The 21,446-nt window shown below is 43.6% G+C and overlaps 1 protein-coding gene across 1 annotated transcript; it reads left to right on the plus strand.

Moving 5' to 3' along the window:
- Positions 1-575: 575 nt before the first annotated feature.
- Positions 576-21,038, plus strand: DEPDC7 (DEP domain containing 7). Its single transcript, XM_031941386.1, has 9 exons — positions 576-718; positions 10,709-11,102; positions 11,828-11,958; positions 12,798-12,981; positions 16,067-16,278; positions 19,195-19,337; positions 19,428-19,553; positions 19,650-19,728; positions 20,776-21,038. Exons 1-9 carry the CDS (start codon positions 649-651, stop codon positions 20,988-20,990), a joined length of 1,554 nt encoding a protein of 517 aa, XP_031797246.1. The 5' UTR covers positions 576-648; the 3' UTR covers positions 20,991-21,038.
- Positions 21,039-21,446: the final 408 nt, after the last annotated feature.

The following is a 21,446-nucleotide window of genomic DNA, read 5'->3' on the forward strand; positions in this document are numbered from 1 at the left end:
CCGCAGAACGCCGGGGAGGATTCACAGTACGGAACAACAAATGGCCAGTTCAACAAGGGATCCTATTCGCGCGTCCCTCGGCGCTTCCCTTGGGGCTGTTCTCTTGCTCTCTCTGGTTTTCAGTGTATTCTTTCGCCCTTTCGCGCCCTGCCCGCTTCCCGTGGGTTGGGCACAGATGCATTTAGCAGACATACCCACCGCGCACGCCCCGCCCCACGCAGGCCGGCCCCCGCGCGCATAGTGCAGACCTCTCGCCACAGGCCCGCGTGTACCCGTATGTTCTGGCTGGGTGACTGACTACTAGCGCCCGCAGACCGGGACCGGCGGTCGCGAAGCCGTCCCCAGTCTCGGGCGGCTCTGCAGCAGAAAACTGGAAACGGACGCGGATTCTCCGCGCGGCCCGGGCGCGTGAGGGGCGGGGCTTTCAGGGATCCGCCCCCGACAGACCCCGGCCCCGCGCCAGAGCAGCCGGGGAGGACCCGGGAGTGGGGAGGGAGGGGGCGGCGCACGGGGGCAGCACGAGCCGCCGCGGGGGGGCGGGGCCCCGAGGGCGGGAACTGCCGGGGCCCCGCCCCGCGGCCCGAGGCAGCCGGCTCGGGGGCGGAACGCTTATAGCCGTCGGGGCAGCCGCGGCGGCCGGGAGCAGCCATGTCCTCCGTGCGGGAGAAGGCGGCGGGGCTCCACATCTCTGCGCTCTACAGCCCCGAGAAGCCCCCGGGTGAGTGCCAGCCGCCCGCGGAGCGAGGGGGGGCGGGAGCGGACTGCCGCCGGGGGTCACTTACCCACCTTCGCGGGCCGAGACGCTCGGCGCTCCCGGCCGTTAGGCGCTGGATCTGGCGGATGGAGCCTGGCCGGCTGCCGCGCCGCGGAGCGTCCTCGCCGGCTCCAGACTCGGGCTGCTCCCGCGGCTCTGGGTCCGCGCGCCGTCCCCGCCCCTTAAGGGCTCGCGCCGCCGCCGCCGCCTCCCAACCCCCCAGCCCCGAGCTCGGGCCGCCTCCTCCCCCTCCCGCAGCTCGCGCTCTTTGCCCCTTCCCGGAGCTCGCGCTCCCGCTCCTGGGCTCCCGGCCCCTCCCCCGGCCCGGGCTCCTCGGGCCGCCGAGCGGAGCGGGACCAGCACCGGGCCGGGGAGACGCTGAGCCCCCCCGGGACTTCCCGGCGCAGGCTCTGCCGGCCCTCCCCGCGGCCCTCCGCGTCCCCAAGCGTTCCAGGTCACACTGGCGGCCCGGACGGGGCGGTGTGCCGCGCGCCTCGTCCTCCCCGCAGCGTTTGTGTCCCGGGACCAGGCGCTCGCGCCCCTGCGGAGGACCCTGGCGCACAGCCAGCAGTCACTGAGTGCGTGACGGTCGGAGGCCGAGCTCTGGCGGACGGCCCCGTGGGCGCCGGCTCTGGGGGGCTGCGGGCTTGTCGGGCCGGCCGGCCACCCGCACTGGCCCGAGCCGGGCGCTCGTCCCGCGTTACCCTCGCGACGGGGGGAGGGGGGGCCTGCCCGGGTAGCATCGGGTTTCCCGGGAGCCGGAGTAAAGCCCGCGCCTTCCCGTGGGCCGGGGGAGCTGCACCTCATCTCCTGCCCCCCCGGCCCCGGAGAGGTCTCCGGGCGGCCAAGTTGGCCGGGTGCCCCCTCGGAGCCCCGGCCCGGGGATGCCGTCATCCTGCGGAATTACCGACAAATGCGCGCCAAGAAAAGGTGCTTTGTGAGCCCCGATTCCCGGGAAATATCTCCGAAAAGGCCTTCGCCGTATTCCAGCTGCCGGGAACCCGAGACTCACTTACTGCTGCCTTAGCGCCGGTGTCTTAACCGGACGGGGGTCGTTGGGAGCCTTTGCGCGGGTTCCCCTCCGCGGAGGGAGGAGGATGCGAGCACATCTTACCCTGCTCGGGAAGTGGCGCCGGATGGGAGGTGGGAGGTGGGAGGGAAGGTGTGATTGGGAGGGTTATCTCGGGCTCCCCCAGAAGCGCCTCGGGAAGCCCGGGTGCAGGGGGCCCAGGCTCGGGACCCCTGGGGGAGCCCCTCGGGGGGCCCCTCTGGGGCAGTTCTTGGCTTGGACGTGGTGTCCCCCACATCTCCACTCTGGAACAAAACTTCGGCCTCTGCTTGAGCCCAGCCAAGGGAGCTGCAGTTCTTGGCCTGGTGCCCCTGATTCCCTGCCTCTGTTTCTGCATCTCGTTATAAACTAAAAGGCCCACCGGCCACTCTAGAGGAGGAGTGTCGGAATCTTTACAGTGTTAAGACATCGGAGTTGATAGAGACAATAGTTATCTGATTTGGCACGGTCCATTTTTTCATGGTTCGTGGATCCTTACTTGACTTCTGGTGGACTTCTTGACGAGCCCACTCAAGAAAAGTTCCTGTTTTTCAGATGAAGCAGACCTCTCGTTTTTATTTTTAGGGAGGCAAGAAATTATCATTTATAATCATATTTATGTTGCTCTTAAGTGTGCCATAGTATACCCTGTAAATCTGAATGTCTTTTCCTTTCCTTTGCTAGTTATGTTTTCAAATTCAGATTGCTCTTGTTTTGGAGGGGAGGAGGCTGGAAGAAGCCGCGAAAATGCCGATGGTGGATTCGGTCTCTTAATGTAGTCAGACTCTTCTAGAAGGTAGCGTGTCACCTATTAATGTAGTCAGGTTGTTCCTTGAATCTGAATAGTCTCACTTTTCTTGGGAACCCAAAGGGCTTCCCATATGTTCTCGTTTACTTCCCTAAGCTTATCTTTTGTTGTTATTTCTTGTGTGACATGAATGGTTTTAAATGGCAGTACTTCCCAGGCACAAGTGCTATTTTCTGGAGTCTTTCTTTCAAAGCTGTTGTATTTATAATATGGATCCCAGTCTTTGCCACAGACACCCCAAATGTACACCCCTTTATTGGCAGGGGGCCATTAATAACCAGCAAAGGCTTTCATCCACAATCCTAGTTAGTATTGGTAGCCCATGATATTCCTAGCTTTTTAAACACTCTTATATTGTTGGTGCTGCCAGATTAGCCCCTTCGACTAGGGGGGTTTTCATAACAGTTTCTGTGGTCTGTGGGATTGTGGTCTGTAGAAAAGGAAATCAGGCTGGATTTCAGTCAGAGTAGCCTCTTTTCCTTTTGCGCTTCCCATTTTGGGCAGTGATTTTATGGTTTCTGTTGAGGTTCTGTGGGAGGCAAGGCCCTTTGTATTCTGAGCCTCAGTCCAGAAGCAGTGGGAGGAACAACCAGCATGTGAAGTCAGAAGAGATGCTCTCAAAGCCTCTGACCTTGAACAAGGCATTGCATTTCCCTGAGACTCAGTTTCCTATCAAGAGTTTGTACTAGACTGTATTCAGTATTTTTTAAGCTCTAACCCAGGAAAGGGGAAACAAGAGAGGATTGAGTCACAGCCAACTTTGACCTTTGGTTTTGGCCAAATTTCTAATGCTGCAGAGGCTTTTTTTATTTAAGGTGCTGTGTTATATGTACTCAAGGTGAGTGCATTGATTGTCTGAGGCCCCCAGTGTCTGTTGCTTGTATCCTGAGGTTGGGAACACAGCGGTGGTGATAGTGTTTGGGTCAGAGTGGTATGTGATGATGACTCAGGCATCACCTCTCTGGCCCTGGCCCTTTGGGTGGAAGGGGCACTGACTCTGGAAGGCCAGGAGTCAAGGGGACATGAGTGTCTCCATAGGGAGCTGCCATCTCTGACAAGATCTGGGCAGTGACTTAGCCTCTGAGCAAGCTTCTACCTTCTGTTTTCATCTGTAGAAGGAAGAGACTGGCCAGGAGGCTTCTTGGGTCCCTACCAGCTCTAGATCCATGATCCCCTGGCCTGGTGGGACCTGCTGGAGGGTGTCCTAAACCATGCAGAGAGGAGGGACCTTGATAAACCATAATTTCACAATCTTCACATTCAGTTATGAGTCTGGGGAATCATACAGAAACTTGTCTTCTGACAAGGTTAAATCTAGGCACACTCCCCATCTTGTGCTGGAGATATGTTTTAAATTTCTTATCCTGAAAAGAGATTAAAAAAAAAAAAAAAGTCCATATCATGAGAGCAACACTGAAAGTCAAGCCTTTGGCTAGCATGTATTTAACATGATAATCAAAGACTGAACTTGGATTTTGATAGTAAACATTCTTTTCATTTATGCCTTGTTTCTGGCCTCTTTTCAATCCTGTTTGATGTGGGAAATATCACAATCATTAATTTTAGTAGAATATGGTTTTGGGGGGAGGGGTGGTATTAGATGAAAAGCAAGAAGAAAGCTAAGTATAAGTATGTGGACGAGATGTCTGCACTCACCTATTGATGTCATTGTTGAAAAAACAGGTTATCCTGGTGTGGGTTTGGGCCTCTCCATTTGCCAGATCATTGTGCATTAGGTATTAAGTATCTGCAGGAACATGACCTGGTTTGGCTCTGTAGGTGGTAGTGCTTACGGGGAAACATCCCGGAATGCATTTGTTAGGAATTGGGGGAGAAAACCTGAAAGGATTGGACTGAGTTATTCCTGAAGAACTAAGGAAAAGCAGAATTTTTTTTTCCCTAAGGGCACTTCTTGCCCTAACCTGTTCCTTAATCTTATGTCCATCGAGCAGGCTATCCTGTAAAAATCCTACTTCCACACCTTTTAGGAACAGTTGTTAATAAGTGGATTTATTTTTCACCTATTCCACTGTACAGATTGGGCCATAAAGTAAAAGATCCCCTTTTTCCTCTCTGTTTTCTAACTGACCTCAGATTGGTAATTGTGTGTACTCGATGTGTCCTAGCCCAAGAAGTGTGGCCAGGGAAGTCTATCCCTATGGAGACTGGTATCTCTAAAGCCTCTTTTCAATAGAAGGCTAAATAAAGTGCTTCAAAATTTGGGGGAGATTGGAAGAAGTGAAATGACCTGCTTGAGGTCATCCTGCCTGGGTTCTAAACCCAGGTTCTGGTTCTCCATCCATTCTTCCTCCATATCACAATATCTTCATAATTCTGCCACAAGCATCAAGGTGTCAAACTGCTCTAGTAAAGTAATTGTCTGAAATAAAGGCTATCTGTGTGGTCACTGTCCCCAGAGTGATACAGTCAGCGTTTACATTGCTTCAGTGTGCTGTATTGATACTTTGGAAGTTACTTTCATCAGCTTCTCCTGGAGGGTTAATTAGGAGAACCTGAAAAAAAAATTACAAAAAATATGTAAGAAGTCATGGGTGGGTTTTCATATATTGTCCTCATTGATTAGAATCACTGAAGCATTCTCTAGAATTCATACTGGAAATTGCTGAACATAGTTATTCAGGTATTCATGGCATTTGATATGGCTAAAACAATCTTCCTAATCATTTCAAAATGCAATGTTAGCTTTTGGTTGAGATGAGGATTCTCTACAAAACAAGGAGATCACAAAAGGTAAAATAAAATAGAAAATGTTAATTAAAACATCTTTGTATTTTAATAAAATCAGTATTCCTTGAACAAGAACAAGAATTCTCGATCATTTGGAGAATAAAATATTGGCAACATATCTTTGATAAAGTTTCGATATACAAGGGAATAATTTGCAATGTTCAATTTATAGGGAATCAAAACAAATATAAAAGACTAAGCACCAATTTCTCAGCAGATAAGTGGTCAAAGAAAATATTATACAAACATTTCTAAAAAGAGAAATTACAAACTATAACAATCATATAAAATATTGCCATAAATCATTAATAAGAGTAACATAAAACATCTAAATATAGAAACGACTTTTAATTAGTAAGATATCATTAATAAATTAGCAAAACTGAAAAAAAATTGGGAATGGTCAGTTTTGGGAATTTTTGGAATTTTCTTTAAAATAAATTAAAATGGGGCATTTAGATGGCGCAGTGTATAGAGCACCAGCCCTGAAGTCAGGAAGACCTGGGTTCAAATCTGGCCTCAAACACTTCACACTTCCTAAGTATGTGACCCTGGGCAAGTCACTTAACCTCAATTGACTCAGGGGGGAAAAAAAATTTAAATGTTTGACCCAGAGATTCCTTCCATAAGGAGGCAAGTCATGGAAAACCTCCATGGACATTTCGCCTCCATCGAAGATTCACTGGGGTTAGGGAATAGTCCTAGGATTTCATGGATGTAGGAGAGTATTTCCTCTGTAGGATGGTAAGTCCTGCTTTTCTGTGATAAAGTAGATGCTGGTGATTGGAGAAAGACTTGCCCAAGTCTGGGGCACGGAGGTGCTGAAATAACTGTCCTGCTGTTAACCAGGAGGAATTCAGAGAGGCGTGGGAAAGGGGGCAGCTGAAACAGAGGGAAGTCAGCAGAACCTGGAAAACAGACACGGGCTGCAACTGCAGCAGTGAGAACAAACGAGCTGCCCAGACCCGGTGACTGCTGTCCATAATGGCAGAGCTGCAGGAAGTCTCCTTCCTGCTTTTTTTTTGGGGGGGGAGGAGGAGTAGAGGTCACCAACCACTGGCATGAAATGATGAAGTGAATATGCTGTCAGACAATTGATGTAAAACCAACCGAACTTTTTTCCTGTTAGTATTTTGTGGTTTGAAGTGTTCAAAATAATGTTACCTTTGGGTATTTAAAAAGTTTATAGGGGTGTGTGTGTGTGTGTGTGTGTGTGTACAGCATAAAGCTTATTATATGGGATGAATAATTGTTCCTAGTAAAAACAGAGCAGTCACTAGCAGCTCCATGACAGATTTATCCTAAATGAATGGTGGAATCATTTACTGAATGTACCATCTGTACTGAATTGTATAATAAAGGATCAATTCCAGTGAGCCATCTAAAATTTAACATTCTGTTATATTAAATGGAGGCCTCTGAAGTGTCCACATAAAATACATAAGATACCATAAGCATAAGTTCCTTCAGCCCAGAAAGAACAAAGAGAATTGGCCCAGAGGTAGCTAGGTCCTGGATATAAAAGAAAAGCTTCCCAAAAGTCACTGGGGGTGAGGAGAAAGTGGATTTCCCTTTCTGGAGAAAGGCTTGATTTGATGGCCACTTGAGTGTTGAATTCAAGGGTTTCATTGGCAAAAAGTAACTTGCCTAAATGGGTAACCATCTAAAACTAAGAGAATTAGGTCAGCGTGAGTGTGTAAGGGATTTCTAGTGATTTCTGCTCCCTTCCATGTACCACCACAGAGACTTGTCCAACTGATACATTGGTGGAGTTGTGAACGAATCCAACCATTCTGGAGAGCAATCTGGAATTATACCCCAAAAGTTATTAAACTGTGCATACCCTTTGACCCAGCAGTGCTACTACTGGGCTTATACCCCAAGGAGATACTAAAGAAGGGAAAGGGAGCAGTATGTGCCAAAATGTTTGTGGCAGCCCTGTTTGTAGTGGCTAGAAGCTGGAAACTGAGTGGCTGCCCATCAATTGGAGAATAGTTGGGTAAATTGTGGTATATGAATGTTATGGAATATTATTGTTCTGTAAGAAATGACCAGCAAGATGAATACAGAGAAGCTTGGAGAGAATTACATGAACTGATTCTAAGTGAAATGAGCAGAACCAAGAGATCATTATATACGTCAACAACCCTACTATATGAAGATGTATTCTGATGGAAGTGGATTTCTTTGACAAAGAGACCTAACTCAGTTTCAATTGATCATGGACAGCTACATCCAAAGAAAAAAACACTGGGAAATGAATGTAAACTGTTTGCATTTTTTGTTTTTCTTCCCGGGTTATTTTTGCCTCCTGAATCCAATTCTCCCTGTGCAACAAGAAAACTATTTGGTTCTGCACACATATATTATATCTAGGATATACTACGACATATTCAACATATATAGGACTGCTTGCCATCTAGGGGAGGGGATGGAGGGTAGGAGGGAAAAATTGGAACAGAAGTGAGTGCAAGGGATAATGTTGTAAAAAAATTACCCTGGAATGGGTTCTGTCAATAAAAAGTTATTAAAATAAAATAAATAAATAAAATAAAATAAAAACATGCAAAAAAAAAAAAAAGAGAGAGAGAGAGAGAGAGAGAGACTTGTCCAGTCCAGCTAGCATATGCATATGACTTTTCCGTATATACTTCCTCTCTACTCACACCATTATCATGACCTGGCTTCCAGCGTAAATTCACTGTTAAACCATGGCCTCTCAGCTCAAATGCCAGGACCTACATGATGATCCTCCTGAAGTAATTGATTAATAAGGCTTGTTAAATGGTGGATTTTGGACATGCTTCTTGACTGGACTCTGTTCTTTTGACTTCTTTCTAGCTTAGAACCTTCTCTCTTGACTGTGCTTTCTTCTTGTGTAAAACACAACACCTTCATCCTACCAGAAGGAATCTAATAGCATGGGTAAATGTACTTTAAATTTGGAGAAAATTTGGGAACGGAACCTTGAAATAGTTCCCTTTGTTCTTAATGTGTCTCCCCCAAAAAAACCCTTCTAATATATTTCATTAAATATCAATTACATGTAAAAAATTAAGTTTTTTAAAATTTTGAATCCTAACTTCTCTCTTCTCTTTCTCCCTCTTGAAAAGGCAATGTACATGTAAAGTCATATAAAAATATGTTAGCCCTGTTGCAAAAGAGAACAGACAAAAAAAGATATTTTTAAAATGATGCTTTAATTGCATTCAAACTCATCAGTTTGTTCTTTGGAGGTATATAACATTTTTATCTTAAGTCCGAATTTTCTTAGGTCTTTTTATTGCTGAGATTAGTAAAATTGTTCACAGTTGATTATCTTACAATAAATTGCTGTTACTTGTACAGCGTTCTGTTGGTTCTGCTCACTTCACATCACTTCATACAAGTCTTCCCAGATTTTTCTGAAACCATCCTACTTATTATTTGTTACAGCACAATTGTATTCCATCACAATCATATGACTTGTTCAGTCATTCACCAGTTGATAGGATTCTCCTCAATTTTCAATTCTTTGCTACCGCAAAAAGAGCTGCTATAAATATTTTTGTATATATAAGTCCTTTTCTTTGATCTCTGGGATACTGAACTACTAGTGGTATTGCTTGGTCATAGGGTATATGCAGTTTGGTTGTCCTTTGGGTATGGTTCAAAATCATTCTCCAGAACGGTTAAATCAGTTCACAACCCTAGCAACAGGGCATTAGTATCACAATTGAAAAAAAAAATTGCATTGCTTCTGCTTATAGTTGGCTAGGTCTTTGAGTTTTGTCAAGACCATTTGGTCAGTCCTAATCTCATTCAGTTTCATAGTAGTTTCCCCTGCTACCTAGAGACGGATGCTCCCAGATCCCTAGGTCTGGCTGTCCCTTTTTTCTTGAGCTCCAGAGCATTAAGTGTCCTAAAGTTCTTTCAGAACAAACAGCTTGTAATACAGGATGTAGAGATCTGAGCCTCCCCCACGCCCCCCCCAACCATCTCTTCCTTCTGGTTTCCTTCTCAGTAAAGACAGCTTTTGCTCTCCAACATTCCCAGACTTGGGGTTGGCTTTCATTCTCCTTTTCCTCCCAATCTGTCTCAAACCTTCCATCCATGATAACGAGGACAGAGACCCATTTCACTGCTGCATTTCAGAGCTGCCCCATCCTTGGACTTCTCTCTGCTTCCTCTGGTCTCCGGTGCAGCCTCGGGACTAAGCCAAATGCCGAGCCCCTCTTGTTCTTACGGTTCTTATGGTCAGGGATGTTCAGCGGCCCATTACTTGCCAGGTCCAATCCATATCCCTTTTGCCTGGTATCATAGATCTTCCATAGCGTGGCCTCCTCCTGCACTCTCCACTGGAGCCAGGCTGGATAATCCTCCGGGTCTGGCTGGGCACACCTGGCTCTTTGCAGCCGCATTCTGTGCCAAGGCTTCTGGGTCTGCTTGCTTTCCCCGACACCCAGGCTACCCGCTTAATACTTGTTTATTTTAAGACCAGCTTGCTCTCTTCTGTGCTCTGAAGCCTTTCTTCTCCTCACTTCCAAGCTGCACTTTCCAACCTCCATGCAGTATTCTCCTTGGTGGGCAGAGTCAAGATGATTTGTTCAAATTCTGCTCTGAACACTTCTACCTCTGTGGCCCAGGCAAGTCTCTGAGACTGTTTCTTCATTTGTAAAGTGAGGATAATAACAGCCCTATCTCATAGAGCTGCTGTAAGGATAAAGGATTGAAGACTCAGTAGTGGTGACTATTGTTAGTACTTTTCCTGTCCTGTCTGCCATATCTTGGGCAGCAGTGTCACAGTGGATCTCTATCCACTCTATCTCTAGGCCTGAGATCAGGAAGTGTGGCCTTGGGCAGGTCCCTTCACCCTGCTTGTCTTAGTTTCCTTTCCTCTGTAAAGTGAGCTGGAGAAGGAAACTGCAAACCACCCAATATCTCTGCCAAGAAAATCTCAAATGGGATTGTGAGGAGTCAGAGGATACTGAACCACATCCGGTGTAATTGTTGTGTATTACAGTTATCTTCCCTTGTGTCTTATCTCCAAGCTCCTTGAAGGCAGGGAGTATTATCTAAACTATTTAGATTTTTGTTTGCATGTTGTTGGCTATTAAATGGATGTGGATGATTATCCCTAGCATAGAATTACAGTCAGAACTGCAAGTCAGAGAGAGCAGAGATGAATTAAGACTGAGCTGCGGTCTCCTGGTCTCCTGGCTGTTGACAGGTTCTAGGACCATTCCGTGTTCTTCCCACAATACTAGTTCTTCACCTTCCTCATGGCTGGTCCTACAGGTGACTTTGCAGGTGTCGTCGTTGGTGGGCGTTGTCTGCCCATAATCTCAGTTCTGTTCTTTTTCACTGCCAGGTTTCAGCGTGGCCCAGAAGCCCTTTGGGGCCACGTATATCTGGAGCAGCATTATAAACACCCTTCAAACAGAAGTGGAAGTCAAAAAACGAAGACACCATTTAAAGCGGCATAATGACTGCTTTGTGGGCTCCGATGCTGTGGACGTTGTCTTCTCTCATCTAATTCAGAATAAATTTTTTGGAGATGTGGATATTCCTCGTGCCAAAGTGGTCCGAGTCTGTCAGGCATTAATGGACTACAAAGTGTTTGAAGCAGTCCCGACCAAAGTGTTTGGAAGAGACAAACGGCCGGTGTTTGAAGACAGCAGCTGTAGCCTGTACAGGTTCATAGCCGTCCCTGACCAAGAGGCTGGGCAGTCAGGGAAAGAGAACAGAGAGTGTGCACCTTCCAGGTTTGTGTCGAGCTCCTCAGTCAGCTGGAGGGGGGGAAGGGGAGGCGGAGTCAGACTTTATCTTTTTTAAATGAGGGGAAAAAGGGGGGTGGACATGGTGGTCTTTTTGTTCCGTTTTTTTTTTAATTTTTTTTAAATCGTGGGCCTGTGGTCTCATAAGAGGAATTATTGAATATGGTATTGAACTATGGTATTGGTATAATGTTTAAGGGAAAAATTTTACGAAAAGTATTTTAAAATGAAATTAATTTTCCTAAAATGTGTTTGACTTGGGAAGTTTAAATTTTGCTTAGCAAGTAAAGCCTAAGTTTGAATCTTCAGTTGAGATTAGTGAAATAGCCTGTCTTTAAATATTTTCAATTGCTAAAATATGTGAAAGTAACAAATGTATTAGAAACTTTTTTCATTGATCACATCATTTATCTTTGTAGCCTTCAAAGCCAGTTTGAGAATTAAGAATTTGGGAGGTGGATTAGGGCAGTAGCACACTTTCTCCAGAGTACTTAGAAAATGCTTGCTAAATCGTGGCAGCTCAGAAATTGGATTAATGGGGTAATTGCTTTAAGCTTGGAGTCAATTCCCTATTCTACTGTTCTTAGACTATAAGCTGGCAATGCAAAAAAGACCAGTGAGCAGGATGCAGTCAAGGTGCAGCTTATACAATTGAGGAGGATGGTTGTAGACAGTTTAAGTACTGATTCTGAAATTAGATCTTTTGCTTTAAGATATGAGAAGACACCATTCTCTAATTCATCTGCTTTGAAATCAACAAGTTTAGAGGACCTGTGGGAAAATCTGAGTTTAAAACCTGCTAACTTCCCGCATATAAATATCTCTACAAATTTGTCTCCTCAAGGTAAGTTTAGATGATGCATGCTGAGAAAAAAGAACATGTTTTAATAGGATTAGTTATTTTTTTCCTTATGAATGTTGTCTGTCTGATATTTTCCTAGTCTTTCATGAGAAATAGCTGAGAGAGATCATTGTGTTGAAGTTGTTTGTATTTTTCAGTTCTGATAGAAGTCTATTATCTCTTCAAAGCATAAATCAGTGAAACCATTCTTGGAGAATACTGGCTGCTCTTATATTGGCTGGCAGAGAGTCAAAATTGAAGTCTTATTTTACACACAACTTTGTTAATTATAACTTAATGATACAAGTTAATTATAACTTCAATGCTTTCTCAAACATAAATATTTTCTTTGCAAATTCTGATAGGTGTAAAATAAACTAAAAATGTGTATCACGATCCTATTCCAGGATTTAGATTCTTATTCTCTGGCTTACTAGTTTACTTGTCTGTCAGTGGAATGCAGCATAATGAATTTCCTCTCTCTAGCAGAGTTGTAGAAACCCCAAGTGGAATAATCTGCAGCCAGTAGTTCAGAGCTATTTTTTAGTTTCAATGAATCATTCTTTCTTCCAAAGTCCTTATTAGCATAAGTTATGTGACTTGATCTCTTATCTGACAGATTGGACAACCAGAATTCTTTACATTCTTTGTGCTGTAGAAAGCAAAGTCTATTCTCCTACACGGTAAACAAATCATTAATTGTTCCCCTTCTTTGAAGAGAGCATTTTGTAAGATTAATATCTTCTAATGACCATTAACTTATTGACATAAGTCTTATCAAGGAAATACTGTGGTGACCATTTGAATTAGTGATCGTAGTTGTTGCTGTTTTTTCTGTGTAGTTATTAATGAAGTATGGCGAGAAGAAACCATTGGGCGCCTACTACAGCTTATAGACCTCCCCCTCCTTGACTCCTTACTTCAGCATCAAGAGATGGCACCCAAAGTTCCTAAGGCACAACCAGATTTGATCAACACCAGTAACTATTTGGACCGAGGAGTTCTCAAGGCCTATAGTGACTCACAGTATGTAGAAATGTTGATAACTTTGAGAGTATTTGTAAGTCAAAATAGAATTCTGAGTAGTTACAGCAGATATGATGGGTCATTGACACATATATCTGTAATTTTCTCTAATTCTGTCACTAACTTGCTTTGTGGCTTCAGGTAACTAATATTCAGTTTCCGTTTTTTAGAGTTCTAACTCTGATTTCTATTCCACAGATAGATAATTCCTGAGTAAGCAAAGAGTAATACTTGGCCATCTAGCATTCTCTCTTACCATATAGGTCAGCCTGCCCTTGTTCTTAGGCTGTGAACAGCCTTGAACCACACTTAATACTCTGAAGGCAATGAACTTCATTGGCTGAATTTTTTTTTTAATTTTCTACATTTGCTTGTTTAGTTTTACCAAGATTCTTAAAGGAAGATTTGAACTAAGAGAATTACATAAATTCCTAACAAGTTTGCCATTTTATAGCAGGATTTAATTGAAAATAAGTTCTTAGGTTTTTAGCATTCAACAAACATTATTAAAACACTTAATACTTTCAAGGGCATTGCTTGCTCTATACAGAAGTTAGTCCTTGCCCTCAAAATGCTTACTATGTTTCACTAGAACATTAGTCATTTTTTTTTTTTTTTTTTTCCTGAGGCAATTGGGGTTAAGTGACTTGTCTAGAGTCACACAGCCAGGAAGTGTTAGTGTCTGAGGCAAGATTTGAACTCAGGTCCTTCTAACTTCAGGGCTGGTGTTCTATCCATTGTGCCACCTAGCTGCCCCCATTAGTCAATCTTTACTTTTTTTTTTTTTTTTTTTTTTTTTTTTTTTAAAGCCCAGTTAGGAAGAAGAATCTGGCTGGTTGTAATCAACCTTATGAATGCCATATATCCATGATTTTTTTTTTTTAACAGTTAAATAGCAACAGAACCAGCCCTGGTCCATCCATATCATTCATGTTCACCATGCTGTAGACACCTATATAACATGGGACCCCATTGGTCACATTTAATTGAAAATAAGTTCTTAGGTTTTTAGCAATCAACAAACATTATTAAAATACTTAATACTTTTATTATTGTAGTATGTAGTATTATTGTAGTATGGCCACCTACCTGTTTTTCCAGTCCTAGAATCCTCTGGAAAAGAGGCAATGTAAGCAGTAATCTTGTTGCTTGTGTTTTGCTGCCTTTGTCAACCATCCATCTTTCCATTGATCCTTGGGTCACCTGCAGTTTTGATTCTTTGAAGATGTGATACAGTGTCACCAGAAAAATACTGTTTTTTTGTAAGATGGGTTTGGGTTTTAGGGAGTAAGTTGTCATTGTTATCATTGCACAATTTCACAAATTGGTTCTAGCTTGATCCTTTCCTCTATTTGATTTTGGATACAGTTCTCATGTTTCTGCCTTGTCTTTCTGTGATGTGTGTACTGGTGGACCAGTTCAATAAGCCCTCCATCAAAGTGCATCTCACAGGATGAACCTTAAGTATGTCTTGGGTATTCGTTAAATTCTCAGGGTCATTAATGTAGATGTGTGGTCATTAGTTAATTAGTATCTTCTTGATTTCCTGTTTGAATGAGTACTGATCATGATTTTTCTCCTGGCAGCCTTTAGTGTCCTCACAGTTGTTACCCCAGCAGCATGGATCTGTTCTTCCTGGAGTCAGTGGGGTTCTGTATGCTTCCTGTCTCTCTTTCTTTCTTGATATTTCTTCTTCCTCGGGCTACTCATAAGGTACCACCCTCCTGCTCATCCAGACATGATGAGTCCATTGTCATAGATAAATAGATGTTTATTATTTTTATCCGTGTTTTGTCTTTTTATTATAATTTTAATGGATTATGGTCTCATCTGGTTTAGCCAGACCTCAGGCCAAGTTTTCTGCAGACTGTTTTGCTATCGCTTCCTTTTCTTGTCTCTCAGCACTCTCTTCTATAAATTCTTTGGGTGAGTTTAGTGATTGACCTTGTGCTGTACACTGCTACCACCCTTGCCTAGCTGAGGCAGTTCTTGGACTTTGTTGGGTCTCATCCTCATGGCAGACTTTATTTAAACTTGCATAGAAGGGTTCAGCACTAATGTTGTCAATATCTTTTTAAAAAAATTTGTATCCCCGTTTGAGAGTAAAGAGGCATGACTAACTTCTTTAAGCCAAATTACGATGGTTATACTGCGTGCCATTTTACCCTCTTAATTTGGTGGTTTTCAGTCTTTGTTCTAGCCAGTTGAAGAAGTTTGCAAGGACAAAATGACTCCCACACTGCTAATTAGTTGTTTTCTATCATAAGCAATTTCCATTCTCTCTAATGTTTGGTACCTTCTGACTTTCTTCTTGAATAAAGTATTCATAATATAAATTCAACATTTTTGATCATCTTCCCTTTTATTTAACTTTTGTGTTAATGTCAGTCAACACCTAACAATTTATCATTTTAATTTGAGAGGTCTTATAGATTTCTTCATAGGGTTATTCTTCATAGTCCATTCATTTACACACATCCCTCCCTTTTTTTAAAATGACAAATGAAGTTAATACATTTATCTTTATGGCAGGTTTTTTTTTTTTTTTGCTTGTTTTAATAAGCACTGCAAAGCAAAGTGACCAGGTGTCATATAAAAATCTCGTTGCTCTTTGAACGGTGATAAAGCTTTTTGATGTGCCTTTCTAAGAACCTGTGAACTTCCTTCTATTTCTCTCTCTTCTTTATTTTCTGACTTAGTCATAGTAAGAATATAACTATTAGGAAGATCCTGCTCCTTCTCTAGAATGTTGACTTAGAGCTCTCATACTTAGAAGGCCAAAATTGAAGTGGAAAGAGGTGGCATCCCAGAATCAAGACCCCTTTTACACTTTTCACTGGCTGTCTGGCTTGTACCAGCTGAGGCTTTATCACTCGGTGGCGTGCCTCTTGGTGGTGAGCTTCTCAGGGTGGCTGGGCCGCTTCCCAGACAGCAGCTGCAGTCTGCATCAGGAGCAGATGCCCATCCTTTCAGCCAGAGCCTGAGCTCTGCTGTCATAGCCTCCCCACCCATGAGGAGGTCTCAGAAGGAGAAATCTCATGTACTTACTTAGTCTTGTAGTTTTTAATAATATCTGCTTTTCTAGGGATGATGAATGGCTCTCCGCAGCAACTGACTGCTTAGAATACCTTCCAGACCAGATGGTGGTGGAGCTAAGCAGAAGTTTTCCAGAGCTACCAGACAAAGGAGATGTGTGGAAAGCACTCTTATTTGATACCATAAGTAAATACTACAACAATAGGGAACCTCTTTTAAATCACTTATTTGAAATCCACACGGGGATTGCAGAACTTCTAGGTAAGCAAAACCTTGATAGTCTTTGTATTTTGGTCTTTGACAAGAAAAAAAAAATCAGTTTATGGATGAATGGTTTTTAACATAAAACAGACTTTAAAGCTGATTTAGTAGATAGGTTTAAATCAACCTAGAAAACTACCCATTCAAATTCCTTTATTTTAATAACAAAAGGTGGTTTGATATGAAACTTGCATCTTAATTTCAGACAGCTTAGACCAGAAATTCTACATGTTCCTTTCAAACATGTCCCACTTGTTCACACTCTCTTTTAGGCTCTTCTGGGCATTTTTACAATGGCCTTTTTTTGGCACCATTACTTATGAACTCCCATCTCCTTTGGCCACACCCCTCAATTAAAAACATGGGAGAAGAAGGAGAAAAGTTTTTAAATCCTTCTAAAAAATAAGCCAGATTAAGTCAAGTGAATCCATATCAAAGCGGTCATGGCCAAAATGTGTCTCTGGCCTTCTCTGTTCCTGAATATTTCTGATTGGATGTTCTGGAGGCATCTCAGATCCAACAGGCTCCCCCAGAATAGAATTCATTCTCATCTCTCCTTAGCCATCTTTCCCCCAAAGTTCTTGGTTTCCATGGAGACATCCTCCAGTTACCCTGGGATTCATCCTCTCTCACCTCTTGTAAGGGCAGTTGCCAGGTCTGCCTGCTTCTGCCTCTAGACCATTTATCCCCTCACAAAGTCACCATCCTGGCCCGAGGCTTTTCCCTACTCCAGGATATTTCCAACACAGCTGTCAAAGGAATTCTGTAAGCACAGGCCTGGCCATCTCATCTCCTATTCTAGGCTAGCTTTGTAGTCCTAGCCTTCTCCTCTTCCTACATTTTCAACTCACTTCTGGCTAACCTTCCTTGTATAACCCTCTATCCCCCTTCTCTGTACCTTTGTACCAGATTGCCTTCCTGTTGGGATGGCATGCCCTCTCCCTCCTAGAACCCCTCACTTCTTCCAAATTCAGTTCTAGCATTATCTTCTTCAAAAAGCTTTTCCTAATTCCATCCCTCACACTACTAGACTGCTAGTAACATTCTCTAAAAAATTATTTTAGGTTTATTTCATATATGTTTTAATATGTAAATTCTATATCTCCTGACAGAATGTAAGGTCTGGATGAGGGCAGAATTTCGTTTTTTTCTTTCTATTTTCAGTGCCTAGCAGCTTTAAGTGGCACAGAGTTGGTTCTTTAAAGATAAATGCTTGTAATTGATTAAATGACAGTTTCAGTGACTTAAAGGTTTTCTTTTTCTAGAGGGAAAAATATCTAATATGATGAAATTCCCAATTACAACAAATTCTTTTTAAAACCTGATATAAGCTAAAAAAATTAATTTTAGTAGTGGTAATTTCCCTCTGTCATAAACCATCATTTCTTGAACTTTCCCTTAATTATACATAAGCATGCTTTCCCTTTGTATCACTTGCTCTCAGAATGTAGATGTGGTTTTCCACGGCAATTATTTTCCAAAAGAATACATAACAAAATAATTACATTTATACTGGGTATAGCTCAGATGGACTTATCATTGTGTTATTGAAACCCAAATTATGGGATCAGCCCCAAATTGGTCTTATGACCACAAATGATACCATTCACAGTGACTTGCAAATTGCAACCATATAATTAGAAGCAGGGACTATTATAAATCCATCATTTCTTGGAAAAATAAAACATATCCTTTACTGATACTAAATCGATAGCTTCCTCTTCATTTATTAAATGTCCTCTGAGAGACTAGAAGTAGTATGTCAATGTACATTTTAAGTTTAGAATGTGATGAAATACTTCCTTTTAAATTTCATTTGGATTAACTGGGAAAAAGTTGAAGTCAGGATCTCTAAAGGGGAGTTGGTATCCACAGTATCACACTATTTTATTTGTTCATGGTTGTTGGTGCAAAGGGCCACAGTTCTCTTGTCCTCAGCCCCACAGTCACTCTCTGGAGATGATTCACTGGACTTACCCTTTTATCCCAGAGGACCTTTGAGCTGATTAGGAAGAGTCCCTAGAGACAAGATGCACATGAAACCTGTGGGGTTGCAGGTCATGCTGACTTTAGGCCCAGAACGGGAAATCACTGTAGGCCTGGACTCCCAGCCACCCTCCGCCCAATGACCAACTAAGAGCTGAGGACCTGACCTCCCCCTCCACGGAGGAGAAGCTGGGGACAACTAGTGCTTGTGGGCTTGGGGGGGTGGGGTGTATTTGCTGAATCAAGATAGACCCAGCTGGAATTCCATCAAAGGAATGAGATCAATAGAGAGAGAGAGAGAGAGAGAGAGAGAGAGAGAGAGTGAGTGAGTGTGAGTGTGTGTGTGTGTGTGAGTGTGGGGCGAGGGGTGTCACTGGGTGGTAGATTCAGAATCATTTCGACATGAGGGAGGGGATGGCCCCTGGCCCCTTGAGGGTCAGTCCCTGTGAGGCTGCAGATCCTATTGGTGTGACGGGACAGATTGTCCCACCTGCGGGAGCCAGTTTGGTATGTGCAATAAAAAGAGCCCTGGGTCCGGACTCTCATGATGATGATAAAGAACCACTGGGGGCTCTGGAAGCCAGTCCAAGTGTAACCAGTGTTGGTCCTCCTGTGACCTTGGACAAACCCCTCAACTTCCCACAGCCTTCAGGGTCCTCCTAGACCCATTGAGGGGGTGAGCTAGCTGGCCCAGGCCCCTTGTACAGATCTTGGACCTCTTGAATGTCTGGTGAATGGGTCATTGCTCGTGTCGAGAGCTGCCAGGAGAAGGGCCTGGGTTCCCCTCAAAGGAGCAGCTGCTTTTTGTGGAAGGTGGTGCTTCTTAATGTCAGCTTGAGGTGCCTTGGTGTTCTTTTTTCATTTAAACACCATTTAAACTGGTGTCACCTTTCTGTGGTTTGTAAAACTCATTTATTCTCTTGGTTAAAGTGAATGGGAAGACAGACAGAGCCCTAGAGGTCACCCAGCTCTGTCTGAAGCTGTTGGATCCCAACAAGAGAGAGGAGTTTCGAAGACTGCTGTACTTTATGGCCATCGCAGCGCGCCCTTCTGAATTTAAGTTACAGAACGAGGTAGGTCCCGGCCTGTGGGCGCTTCAGGGACCATGAAAACAGTGCCAGGAGGGGCTAATCCTGTTCTCTCTGCACTTTGGCTTTTTGTAGAGCGAGAATCGGATGGTTGTGAAGAGGGTGTTTTCTAAAGCGATTGTAAATAACAAAAATTTATCCAAAGGCAAAAAGGATCTTTTGGTGCTGTTTTTAGTGGATCATCAAAAAGATGTTTTTAAGGTAAGCTCTGAAAGTGGCTGAACTGAGAGAGTCATGGGGGGAGAGGGAAGGAGAGTCAAGTGGAAGGCTTGAATACTGTCCATTTTGTCTCTTAAGATCCCGGGAACGCTTCACAAAATCGTCAGTGACAAACTCACGGCCATACAGGGAGGAAGAGATCCAGATACAAACACAGGTAATTCAGAAATTGACCTGTTGTAGGCATGTAGGATGTCTGAAAGGCATTTGGAGATATGAGAAGGGGAGGTCAGCAAAGAAATTGGGTCAGGATGGGTAGATGTGAGAGTCGGCAGTATAGCTAGCGGTGGTAATTAAATACATAATGGGGCTGATGAGATCACCACCCATAGTGCAGAGGGAGTAGAGGAGACGCCCAGGATGGATGGGTCCTGTGGGACACCTTTGGGTAGAGAGAGTGATCTGGATTTGGCAAGAGAATTGAGGAGTGTCCCCCAAACCTAGAGAGATGAGTACCAAGAAGGAGGGGGGCTTCATGGTATGGGGATCGCAGAGAAGTCAAGGAGAGTGAGGATGGAGAAAAGCCCACTGGCCTTAGCACTTAGAGGCCATTAGTAACTCGGTGGTTTCAGTGGAACGATCAGATTGGGAAGGGCTTGTTAGGAGAGAGTGAAAGGAGAGAAAGTGGGGGCACCCAGTGGCCTTTTAGAGAAGTTTAGCCACAGAAAGCCTAAGAGATATGGGAGGGGAGGAAGGAGGGGGAGGGATCCAGGGAAAGTATTCTTTAGGATGAGGGACATATGAGCATGTTTGTAGGGAGGCAGCCAGGAGACAGGGAGAGACTGAAAACAAGTGAAAGAGCTGGAATGGCAGGAGCAGTCTGCTGGAGGGGAGGAGGAGGAAATGGTGGCAGAAGGCACTTCTGATCAGAGAAGAGGGAGCTCGTGGTCACTAACCTCAATTCTTTCAGTCAGATATGAGGGGAAGTTCTCAGCTAGAGAGCATGGGGAGTGGGGAGTGTAAGGAGGGATGGAAAGCTTTGGAAGAATAGCTTCCTGAGTTGGAGGGACCCCAGCCTCAAAAGGAGAAATGGCTCAGAGTTTAAGGTCCAAGTTTAGGGCTTGTGAGGGCTCAAGAGTTAACTTCTTCTAAAGGAGATGGGGCAAAGTTTACACATTGTTTTATGAAATATTATCTGAATGGCATATTTCTATGGTTAAACAAAAAGCTGAGCTTGACTAAAAATGTCTTCCTTTTGTTTAAGGCTATGTTTTCTGCCAAAGACATGACTCTAATGAGTATTACAGCAATGCCCAGAAAGCCACTAAGGAAGAGCTTTTATCTTTGTTAAAAACTATTGACAAGGACTCAAAATTATCTGCCAAAGAAAAGAAGAAATTGCTGGGTCAGTTTTATGAGAGTCATCCAAATATCTTTGTTGAATATTTTGGAGACAGAGTTTCAAATATTTGTATATAGTTTGTGAATATGAGAGTGTGTATATCTGAAAATAAAATTTATAATCTATATTGTAAGTTTTGAAATGTTGCTTTTTAAGAAAATATGAGACTGTGATAAATAAAATAATTGCTTCTATAATATATCTCGTGTGTCTGAAACTTAACATGAACTTGTGAAGTCATTTTAAGCAGGATGTTTTGGCCATGATTTTTTAAGGTGAATTTAGAACTACTGCTTCCCTACAGAAGGTAAAAAAATCAGGATGTCCCTGAAGTTGAAAGCTCTTGGAAATATTCTGAGAGCTCAGGCCAAGAGGCATATTCACAAAATGCATTGAGTGGAGAATGGGGGAAAAATGGGCTCTCTGTTCCCATCCTGGAGATCTTGGAGTGTGCAAAGTGGAGTGTGCAAAGTTCACAGGGATCATAGTCACATCTTCCAGTATTTATCGTGACCACTTTTTACCAGACACTT

The sequence above is a fragment of the Sarcophilus harrisii genome, chromosome 6 (genome assembly GCF_902635505.1).
Source record: "Sarcophilus harrisii chromosome 6, mSarHar1.11, whole genome shotgun sequence".
In the NCBI taxonomy this organism is placed as follows: domain Eukaryota; kingdom Metazoa; phylum Chordata; class Mammalia; order Dasyuromorphia; family Dasyuridae; genus Sarcophilus; species Sarcophilus harrisii.